We start from the raw sequence: 12,254 nt of genomic DNA, 5'->3' as shown, positions 1-12,254 counted from the left end.
CTTCCGGTTATACCCCAAGCGACGGGAGCCAATCAGAAATCATTAACGCATTGGCGAATCTCTGTTATAGTATCTCTAGGTACGCGTATCAAGTAGTGAATTTAAGCTGATCAGCCAATGATTAAACACATTTACTAGTTATTTACTATTTGATACGCGTACCAAGTGCTCGGTGTAAACTAGAGCATAGACCTTATAGATATGGACTGGCAATACCAAGAAACCGTGTCCATACTTCTCTCTCTAAAGAGTCCGGAAATATGTTTCGCGCATGCTTGTACATATTATACATTGAAATCCAATGATTGGATACGTTTTGGTCACGTGTTTTAACTTGTGTGTGTGTATATATATGTATATACATATATATGCATGTGTGCTGACATGCGCGATAGTTATTTCTGGTAACTTTAGAGAAAGAAGTACTAAAAAGTCTGTTTCTCTCTCGCACCTCTTCTGGACACCGTTTTCTATACACAAACTGTAGGCAATTGCCAGTCCATATCTATAAGGTCTATGGTTTCCAACTACTTCCAGCTCCCAGCTGGGAGAAAACGAACGCAGCGTTGGAAATTCTCAATACTACCAACTTAACTTTTTCTCCCAGCACCAGCAAAAGCTATTTTCGAACGCACCCAAGATGATCTTAATATAAAATCCGACTATAAATACCGGCCTTAATATTCTAAGAATACACTTAAAATGTTACTTAATATTAAATAATATTATACGCTTATAGGGTAATAAATACTTAAGTTTTTATACTTAGAGAAACACAAAAGGTTAGAATCGATGAATTAATAATACGGATAACGATTCGTTACATATGTTCCCTCCCTGCAGTTTGACTTGACCCCCCCCCCTCCTCACCTTTGCTTAAACAAGGACTTTAAATTCGGTCTCTCCCCTCTTCCTTATGTTCTGTGGAAGTGTGGACTATGGAGAGGCATGGAACCCAATGGAACCGAAGTATCTGAAATTTTATCCCTGGCCGGCGTGTTTGGCTGTTCGTGAGAATCATTTACCATCCGATACTCCACATGTGCCGATCTTGATCGAGGATATTCTTCAATACGCATCCTTACCTGATTACACGAAAAACTGTATAAAAACCGTACAAACGATCGGTGAAATTGTACCCGGTACCGCGCGAGTTGCTTGTTTACAAAGTATTACGTCGGATGGCGAGGTCAGAATTACCCTCAGCTTAGAAAAGCTTCCTGCAAATGCTCTCTACGTCAAGGATCACAAGGGACGACGTTTGTTTATATGGGTAAAGCAATTAATTCATTCTCAGAACATTTGTCGCAGTAAATAATTCTTTTGATTTTTTAAACGTAACAATACAGTACTAGACAAAATAGCACAATGCGTGAATGCTACTACTCTCGAACTAATTACAATGCTTTAGTTTTTCAAAGAAAAGAAATTTGAAAAATTGTTGATTATGCTAAAATGGTAGATATATTTTTTTTTAGAAAAATTGTAAATTGTGTAAATTCTGTAAAAATTTTTATTTGTACTTTACATTAATAGTATTTTTTTTTAATTGATAAAAGTTCTATTTTTGCACTGTTCTTATAATTTTTTACAACATGAATAAAAATGAACCTGTTAATAAAAATATTTTTTTTTATCGAGTTGCAATTTAGCATATTAACTTATAATCAAGTTGCAAGAAATAATTAATTTTATCATTCAGAATACGCTTTATTAAAAAACTATAATATGAGAAAAAGCATATGTTTTAAATATAGATTATAATTTAGATATCACTAATTTTAAAGCTGAAACATTCAAAGGATGATTTTAATTTTTATCATATTGCATTTATTTGTGTTAATATATTTTTATGAAATATTTTATTTAATAATTTAATTAATTTATTTTACTTATTATATTGCCATTTTCTGTAGAAATATAAGACTAACTGTGTAATACTGTTGTATAGTATTGTATATATATTAGTTTTATTACAATATTATGTTTTTTTTTTTTCCAGGAAAAATTTCATGTCTTTAAAGTTTTTGGAATGTTGGAACATAGAGAAGCTGAAGTTGTACTGGTTGCTCATAAACTGTTGAAAGTTCAAGACATACATGGCAGTTTGAATGCATTATTACTGTTGTCTACAGTAGTACGCCCTATGCATTACCAGTAAGATTTAATGCTATGATTTCAATGAAAAAATTTATATTTTTTATATAGATACTTTGTACTTTTATGTAGATCTTTATTTTGATAGAGATTATTATTTTATAAAATAATTATTTGTTTTATATATAAGTTGTTTCAATTCTACATGGAATTGTAAGACTCGTAAAACTCATTGTGTTGCTTTTTTACTACATAGAAAAGCTGCACAACGAGTCTTATGAGTTTTATGAATCTTATGATTCTGTTTAGGATTGTAACATATCTTTTATAAATAGTTTTACTTATAAAAATAATTATTTTTACAGAGATTTATTCAAATAGAAAGAAATATTAAAAACAAGAATATAAATATTAAATATCGGAAATCATAATATGAGAAATAGGGATTAAATGTAACACACAATACTAATAAGATATAATAAGACATAAATGTGTTATACAAGACAGAAAATAGTTTATTGTTTATCTATAGTTTTTATTTAGAAACATTCTAAAACTCAAGTTGAAATTTTATGCGACCAAAGAAAAGCTAATATTTACTTTCTTTTTATTAAGTTTTGAAAAAATAATTATCAGTATTAGTAGTTTTAAAATTTGACACGAACTAATAATGAAGATGAGTAGTACTTAATTGCTTACATCGCCAGTTGGCGAATTTAAAATAAAATTTTCTTATTAATGAGCCCAATAAAAAACGAAACTGATCGTCACGAACGAGTTCAAGCCAGTAAACTTGCTCCTTCAAAAAGAAGAAGGCGATAGCTATAGCTTTTCTTCACTTCTTTGCAGTAAGGTGGAGTAAATACTCTTCTTCACTTGCATGAAATTTTAGTATAATTCCTATTCCTAATATCTAATGTTCCTTCATTGTGCACAAGATAGAATTGTGGGAAAGTCCAGTAGGTAAAAAAAATTATAGTTAAAATTATAGTTAAAAATTATATAGTTAAAAATTCCAATTTTTATTGTGAGATTTTATCTAATAACATAAACTGGAAAATACTATAAACATGACTAATATGTAACAAAAAATATATTTAACTTTATGTAAAAAAATGTTTTGCTTTAATCCTTAGAAAGCTGGAGTCATCTATATATGGGCCACTAAGATAGACTATTTCATGAATATTGGTATAGAAATATTACTGTGTAAATATAAATTTACGACACATACGTTTCATTAATTAATACTTTTATTTTTCTTATACAGATGGACAATAATGAAAAATTAGAAAATAAAAAAATTAAAATAATAATTTTAAAAATTTATTTTTAAAAAACTAGTAATAAACAAATAGTATTATAAAACTTTCTATGCCATGTTGTTAGCTCTGGATAATTCCAAAGAAAAATTGTCTACAACAATTTAACTGCTATTATTTATTTAGTTTTATAGTAATATTGTTTTTGTATAAAATATCGATGTCTGCCATGTAATTTGACCTTACAACGATGATTTATGACATAAAAAACCTCTAAAAATAATATCAAAATTAAAATTTTGAAAATTTTTATATTATACCAGACTGGATTAATCCACATATGGGCCAATAATGAACTTGGAAACTGTAAGACATGTAGGTTGTATATATGTATAAATTTTACAAAAAAAAATTCAAAATTTTAATGGAAAAATGCCAGCTTTTAAAGTTTAATTAATAGACTATACTTACTATAATTACTATGATTTAAAGAAAAAAAAATCAATTAAGTAACATAGTAATTAATAGTAATAATAATAAACTTTATAAGAATTAATTTCTTAATTCTAACAAAAAAATTTTGAAATATTTTTTTACAATAACTTTGGAAACATGAATATTTATATTAATTTTTAATTTAATGAGAAAAACATAATAATAGAATTTAGCATCTTTATTTACAGATCTGTTTCGCATTTACTCTTCAACATCTTGTAACAAAAAACATTATTTACTATGTAATACTATAATAATTCCTAATGTATTATAGATTTTATTTTGGATAAAGAGCTTAATTTAAAAAAGTCTGATAATTATATATTTTCTATTTTATTGTATTTTTGGAGATTTTAAAGCATTTCATACATCATATACTATAAAAATAATATTTTATAAGATAAATTATATGTATAAAATATAAATTATAAAATAGATTTAATTATGTGAGTATGACTTAAAAGTGATTTTTTCCAGGTATAAAAAATTGAAATAGAACAAAAGCGTGGTTATTTAAATGAATCTTCTATTTTTCTGCATATATATTTCATTATTGGATGTTAAGAGTTATTTTTGTTACTGTAACAAGAGCATTACCTAATCGAAACATGAGTATATTCACACAATACTTGAATCCTATCACCGGAGTTGCCTCGTGGCAGGAAAAAGATCAATATTACGATTATCATCAAGAAGTAGCTAGATCCGCCTTTGCAGATATGCTACATGATCATGAACGAGTCAGTATTTTATTATGTCATTATATTTTTTTATATTTTGTATCTAGTGGTAATTAATCTTTTAAGATGGTATTCTAGTCTAGAGTACAAAAAAGTAAACTATTTTTGGAAATTTTTTTTAGCCATAGTATGCTATCGCTATTGAATAGTATTGACAGTATTATATATTAATATGTAAATTTTACGACCAAGTAACACAATTTTTATACATTTTACACTTTTATTGACAAAATATTAATTATTAATTTAGAATCTAAATTTTATAAACACGAATAACTTAATTAACTTTAACATTGAGGCAAAATTGAATTCTCTGCTGATGTAACATTTTTACGATATTAATAACATAATTGGACATAGCTTAGCATTCAGAAATGGCGTTTATTAGAGTGGATTAGGAAGAAATAGAAATGAGGATTGTACGTAAAATTTACATACACTATCAACATTAATTGATTTGAAAAACGTATTTGTTTCTAAATTTGAGTAACATAAAAACTAATGAATATTTAATCATACTAAAATTTTGTAGATATTTATTAAATGTGTACAAGTAGATATATAAAAGTATAGAAGAATCTGTGCGGTAATTTTCTTAAAAAAAAAATAGATCACATCAGATTGAAGAATATCTTCTTAAGTAGTGAAATTAACATATTTTAATTTGTTTCTTAGAATGAGAAATATTACATTGCCCTTAAAGCTGCTATCGAGAAGAAACACCAGACTGGTGAGGAGGCTAATGTTCTTGATATAGGTACTGGGACAGGCTTGTTGTCAATGATGGCTGCCAAATGTGGAGCAGATACTGTAACGGCATGCGAGGTAAGAAAATATAAATTATTAGAGATGGGAGCATTCATGTTTTTCTACTGGTAAAACAAGAATTAACACATTTGTGAAGCTGAACGATAATAACTTACTAGATGTTAAAAGCTTCATATACTGATTTTAATACTTTTCTGACAAATTAAAGTTTTTTAAAAATCAGATTCAAATTTAAAGGCCATCACACAATGCCAGGCAACAAGCAATAGGAACAGAAAATAAAGAAAGAAGAGAGAAAGAGAGAAGATGCTTTCTCTCTTTCATTATTTTTGTTCCTATTGCCTGTTGCCTGGCATTGTGTGATGGCCCTTACAGTTAAAAAAATTACAAAAAAAGAAAAACCACTCCAGGAGTTAAAATCGTCCATTTTATTCTTTTTTTTTTATTTCTACACATTCTATACAATTAATATTTTAAGAAAATACAGAAAACAAAAAAACTTTTTAGTTTTGAATTTGCTGTTTCTTCTTAAGAGAATTTTGAAAACTTTCAAAGATGCGGCTCATGTCGCAAAAAGTTTCAAAACTGCATTTTTTGTTTTTTAAGAGAAGAAACATCTTGTTTAGGCTTTTAAACCAATGGCTAATTGCGCTGCAAAGATAATAAAAGAGAATGGCTTCGAGGACAGAATTAAGTTAATTCATAAGCGTTCCACGAAAATAACAGTAGGTAAGGATGGTGACATGCTGAAACGTGCGAATATTCTAGTCACTGAGGTATTTGATACCGAATTGATTGGCGAAGGGGCATTGTCAACATTTCGTCATGCACACGAGGTTCTTCTCGAGGTAATGCCAAGCCTGCATGTAAAACTTGCTGATTTAATATATTTACGTTCTACCTTTATTAGGAAAACAGTATAGTTGTGCCACATAGAGGAACAGTATGGGCACAAGTAGTCGAGAGTGCGAAAGTTTGCGCTTGGAATCGTGTGAGATCTATTAAGAATGGAGAGATATTGGTTGATGCTCCACCGGCTATCCAAGCATGCTCTGGTGCTGCTGCTGTGCACGATATGCAACTGTCGCGTCTTCCTCGTGATAGTTTTGTACCTTTGCTACCGGCACAGCCTATTTTCAAGTAATGATTTTATTTTTCTTCCTAGATTCTCTTGTTCTCACCAAGGAATGTGTACTTAATTTAAAGTTGAAGAATAAATTTGTATATCATTTCTGTTTTTAAGGCTACTTTTTTTCTTTTTATCAATTAATCAATATTACATCCACAGTTTTAGATAGGTTTTTGGTCTATTTCAAAGATTTGGTTTTCTTTGAACATTTGTAATAATTTTTTCACATAATATGATTGGTAACTATGTGCGCAACTCTAATTAGGAAAATATAAATTTCTGTCTTTCTTTCAAGTTGCAAATGACCATTTTTACAGTTTTAGAATAGTTTTCTTTATTGCAAGTTAAAAAGATTTATAAATATATATATACATAATAAAAGGAGGTTGAATATATAGTTTTTTTATTTGAATTAGAAACAAAAAATGATTAAAAGTAATTTAAAAAATATTTAATTTGATTTGTTAGCTGGTAACATTTTTTACTTACAGCCTTGTTTTGAAGATATTTTTTATTAATTGATAAAAAAAGGAATATAAAATATAATTTTGTCGTATGATTTTACAATTGCATTTTATCTTTTAATATGATATTTAATTATCTATGATAACATTTAAATATTATATTATAAGAGTTATATTAAAAATGCATTTCAGGTTTGATTTTTCTGGCAAGAAACTTCTGTTGAACAATGAAAAAGTATCGTTGCTTACACAACCGATAACAAGTGGGACTGCACATGCAATTTTTATGTGGTGGGACTTGAATATGGATACAGATAATCGGGTAATAAAATGTGTATATATACGCGTATATTAAAAATTGAAAGAATTGGATAAATGAGAGTCAGGTGCAGTTAATGAGGCGCAAGTTTTAATCTTTTTTTAATATTAAAAATATAAAATTTTCTAATTTAATTTTAAGTTATCATCAGCGAATAACATTGTGAATTTGTAAACAGTTTGTAGTATATTATTTTTTAAATCATTTTTGTTTATACTATATATCATTTTTAGGTGTTGCTGAGTTGCGCACCTGTATGGGAGCATCCAAGTATACTTGACGATGTGAAGAAAAATGTTTCGAGTTTGCAAGAAATGGCAGATTTGATACCTTGGAGAGATCACTGGATGCAAGCTGTGTATTACCTTCCAGAGGAAATTCCCATCACATGTGGTATTGATGTCAATCTTATTGGTTATCACGATGAATATTCCTTCTGGTTTAAATTATTAAATGGCCCTATGTAAGTTTTTGTTTTTTTTTCTATAATGTTAAAGTCTCTGCGCATTTCACGTAATTTATAAATTTTTATTAACTTTTGCATTTTGCGTTATTATTGATTACAATTGAGTAAAACCTAATTAAAAAAATAGAAGTTAAATAATAAGTTAAAAAATTTTAATAAAAATAACTTTTAATTTAATTAAATTTAATTTAATTCTAACACAACTCTTAATGGAATTGGGTTTTTATTTATATAATTTTTAACGTAACTGCATTTTATATGTCACCCATGCACGCACGCGCAAACACACACACATTAACTTAATTTAATTTTATTAATTCATCCAATTTTGTTATTAATTTTTTTAAAATGGTTGCTATTTGAAGAAAACAATTTTAATTTATGTGGTGTGTGTTCTGTGTGTGCGTGCGTGCGTGTGTCTGTATCTGTCTGCTATGAATTTGTCTGCTATATAGAATTTATAGTATATAAATTTTATAAGTAATGTTTAGCTTACATGCTATAAAGGAATTACAATATATATTAATTTACAATATATAAAACTTAATCACACATTCATCTATTCCTTGAACTAGCTAACTAAAATTTAGTAACTCTCATGACACTATATAGATTTCTCTTATTTTTAACCAGTTCGCTGGTAATGCTGGATATATGGGCGAAAAAAAGTGCCACGACCGGTAAAATGCCGCATATATGCACACAATGAGTATTTTGCGTGTGTTAAGGTAGCCCCCATACATTAAAATTCAGTAGTTTCAATATGATTCCCCGTTTTATTTTGAAGAGATAAAAAGTTCTTTGTAGTTCAAAAAAAGAGTTCTGTTGATTAACAGTCGAAAATTAGAATTTAAAAAACGGGGTGCTAACATCGAAATTTCAGATCGAAAGTTCTGAATGGCTCAATACCTTCATTTTGCGATTATCCAGAGTTCCTAAAGCATAAAAAAATTTTTGATTAATTAAAGGAAAATTAAAAATTTTTTTTAATTTGATTTTAAGATACAATAGTTCTGATGTGTCAAGTTACCCCCCACACATTAAAATTCTTCTGATTATATTCTAAATTAGTTCTGATATGAGTTTCCTTTTCATTTTGAAGAGATAAAGAGTTCTCTGTAGTTTAGAAAAAAAGTTCTGTTGATTAACGGTTGGAAGTTCCGAATAGTTCTGACTGCATTCTGGGTAGGTCTCGACGAGTTTTAGCAAAAAGTCTTACAAGTGAAAGCAATCGGATCAACGATTTGCAAGGTAGTGTCATATTAGAACGGTGATCGCAAAATTTTCTAAATCTCATGATTGAAAAATGTTTTGGAGTTCCGAATAGTTCTGATTACATTTTTGGTTAGTTTTCGACATGTTTTCACGAAATCTTATAAGTCGAAGCGATCGGATGACATGATAAGCAGATACATGTCTTTTTTTAACTAATTTTGAAATTTCATTTATAGTCCATAATTTTTTTATTTAAATTTTTTTTAATTCGTCCAGAATTTTAAAATAAGTAAAATGACAATAGAAACATCTCAGAACTAATATGTATCTTAAAATCAAATTTTTAACAATTTTTATTTTTGTTTAATTAATCAAAATTTTTTTATGCTTTAGGAACTCTAGATAATCGCAAAATAAAGATATTGAGCCATTCAGAACTATTCAATCTAAAATTTCGATAGGATGTCAGCACCCTGTTTTTTAAATTTTAATTTTTAACCGTTAATCAAGAGAACTCTTTTTCTAAACTACAGAGAACTCTTTATCTCTTCAAAATGAAACCGGAACTCGTATCAGAACTACCGAATGTTATTTTGTGGGGACTAACTTAACACACGCGAATATTTCTTTCAATTTTCAACAAATTTGCATAAAGCTAAAAAAACAAGTAAATTTTCATATAAAATACATAATTATTAGCTCCCATTAGTTTTGGCACAAAACGTTGATTTCGGCCCACCAGTGAACCGGTTAATCAATTTAACACAACCTGTTAAAACAACTAGACTTTATAATTCTTATTATTCTACTATGACAGTATTATAATAACTCGCGTAAATATTCACGGTCTATCTCGCGCTGTGCTTTCACTTGGCGCGAGACACTACCGTGTTTCTTGATTACAATATTCTCATTTTATAACTTTATCCTTTATGTTCCCTTCTCTTCTTCAATTCCTTAACTTTCTCTTTCATACTCTTATGTGTGTTTACTATATTAAAATAAAATAAAAACTTTTACAGAGATGAGATTCCAGATTGTCAAAGACCCGAATGCAATTGCTGGGCGCATATCGCGTACTCACGGACACGTATCAGTCAATTAAACGATACAATTCGTAATCAGAAATACCTAGAAGCGTTGCGAAAGAAGATTACTACGAGCAGTGTTTGTCTCTGTCTCTCGGATGGTTGTTTATTGGCCCTAGCGATTGCAAAATTAGGCGCAAAGGTATTTTTATTGGAACAGAATTTTCTGTCGCGCAGAACTATGGAGATGTTTGTGCAGGCGAACGGGCTCTTTGATAAGGTAAAGATCGTCGAGTCAGTCGACAGTTTACCGGAACCAAGCGAGATCGATTTTATCTTTGGCGAGCCGTATTTTCTGAGCTCCATTGTACCTTGGGAGAATCTACGGTATTGGTATCTCGCCTCTCGATATCCTTCGAGTATCGCAAAGATGCCAATTGCAGCAACAATCAGAGCCGTTGCTGTTGAATTCAAGGATTTACAGAAAATAAGAGCCCCTCTTGGCATCTGCGAAGGTTTCGATCTCTCTTCCTTTGATAGACTTATTCAGGTTGGTTTCGTTAATTCATTCTTATTTTATATCTTTCGTTATATTAAAGAGAAATTATCAAGGTTAAACAGTAATTAATGAAAAACTTAAAAATTAAATACTGAAGTTATGAGATTAATAACATTTTAACTTTATTATTTAACTAATTAGTTTATTTCAAATAAATATTTTTTATTTCAACTAGTTATATAATTTTGTCCCTTAAAATCATTTTACGTCTCTTATATTTTCCAAAGTCGTCTTTACGTAATCTATATGTGTATATAATCTATATGTAAAGTTTCACTAAAATCAATTTGACTTCGTAAAGTTCTCTTGTTTGTTAAAAAAAATTAAGTTACATCTCCCTGTAGTTCTCCCTGAAATTATTCTATTCTACTGTATTCTATTTTCAGATGTCTAGCGAGAAAAGTGATAATCCTGTGGAAGCGCAGCCACTTTGGGAATATCCTTGCAAAGCATTATCTTTACCATTTGATATCATAAAGCTCGATCTAACGCGAAACGTGAATTTTGACGAGCGCAAGAGAATAACAGGAGAGATTCCGATTTTAGAGTAAATATATTTTATTAAATATATGTTTAATCTCAATTTAATAGTAGTAAGCCACAAGTCCCATAAAAAATTAATCATAATTGATTATTCTTCTGAACTGTGATTCAACTGTAATTGATTCTTACGGTTTAAGGTTTACTATATCTATTGTAGATTGAGACTTACGAAAAAAACATCAGATTAATGTTTAAGCATAAGAATTTGTAAAAACAAAATGATTTTTGTTTTACAGCAACGGCACTTGTAATGGCGTCGCTATATGGGTGGATTGGCAATTGGATTCGGATCTGTCGATATCTTGTGGTCCAATTGAAGAAATAGTGCCTGGCAAGCGTATATCCTGGGATCCATATACAAGACAAGGCGTGCACTTATTTCGTGGAGTATCCAATGTTACGAAAGAAAGCACACTTTCTTGGTCGTTTATCTTTGTCCCACAAAATGGCGAAGTAGAATTTGAATTTAATATATTAACAAATAATTGATTGTATTAATAAACAGTTTATTTGTGTTTATTTAATATTTTTATAATATTTTAACGTTTTTTTTTTTATTGTATTGAGGAATGTTTTACACTTTAAGCAATAAAATTATGAAAACAAAATTATGGTTAAAAAAAATTATACTTGTGTAGAATTATATTTATGTAGAAAGATATTTTTTAAAAGTCTTTCTATTCCAAAGATTCGGAAAAAGAAATTTATATATTTCTCTTTTTACATTTATTAAAACTATAGTATTTGAAAAATGTTTTTCAAATTTTATTTAGAAATTCACTGAATTGATAGCATAAGATAATAAAAAAACGATACGTGTTTCCTAAAATGGCTGTCTAGCGGCGAATACTTAGAAATAGGATGCACTACTTCTAATCAGCTTCTAATGCAAAATTAAAAGCCGAGGAAAAAAGAAGTAATAAATTTATTAAAGAAAAGATTATTTGCTAGTCAATAGTGCGCTATTGATGTACTGAATTTAAGGAATTCTCTTGAAAACTAATAAAGAAATAAAATTCAGTTTATTTATATTTATCAAAGGAATAATTGATTGAAGGGATCACTTGAAGAAAATACTCAAAATAAATTAACTAAAAAATTTTAATGTAATTATTTAGCTAATTGCTCCGAAACATTTATTGCACATCGAAAATCTTTGAAATAGTAAC

General features: G+C 28.7%; 2 protein-coding genes across 6 annotated transcripts; both read left to right on the top strand.

The window, feature by feature from the left end:
* The first annotated feature begins 646 nt into the window (after positions 1–646).
* On the top strand, positions 647–2,456 carry LOC105834153. The gene is made up of 2 exons (XM_028191254.2): positions 647–1,273; positions 2,003–2,456. The coding sequence occupies exons 1-2, from the start codon at positions 917–919 to the stop codon at positions 2,159–2,161; spliced, it is 516 nt and encodes a 171-aa protein (XP_028047055.1). The 5' UTR covers positions 647–916; the 3' UTR covers positions 2,162–2,456.
* LOC105834152 (protein arginine N-methyltransferase 7) lies at positions 2,025–11,609 on the top strand. Of its 5 annotated transcripts, none has more exons than XM_012676422.3 (10): positions 2,025–2,157; positions 4,332–4,594; positions 5,270–5,419; positions 5,989–6,210; positions 6,273–6,502; positions 7,148–7,277; positions 7,508–7,737; positions 9,978–10,533; positions 10,929–11,089; positions 11,322–11,609. In XM_012676422.3, exons 2-10 carry the CDS (start codon positions 4,412–4,414, stop codon positions 11,572–11,574), a joined length of 2,115 nt encoding a protein of 704 aa, XP_012531876.1. In that variant the 5' UTR covers positions 2,025–2,157; positions 4,332–4,411; the 3' UTR covers positions 11,575–11,609. The 5 variants fall into 5 exon arrangements, with proteins under 5 accessions (XP_012531876.1, XP_036150013.1, XP_028047047.1 ...); XM_036294120.1 differs by lacking the exon at positions 2,025–2,157 and adding an exon at positions 2,478–2,945; XM_028191246.2 differs by lacking the exon at positions 2,025–2,157 and adding an exon at positions 2,478–2,950.
* Positions 11,610–12,254: the final 645 nt, after the last annotated feature.

The sequence above is a fragment of the Monomorium pharaonis genome, chromosome 11 (assembly GCF_013373865.1).
Source record: "Monomorium pharaonis isolate MP-MQ-018 chromosome 11, ASM1337386v2, whole genome shotgun sequence".
Lineage (NCBI taxonomy): Eukaryota > Metazoa > Arthropoda > Insecta > Hymenoptera > Formicidae > Monomorium > Monomorium pharaonis.
Note: the sequence above shows the minus strand (reverse complement) of the source record. Positions and strands in the feature narration are given on the sequence as shown.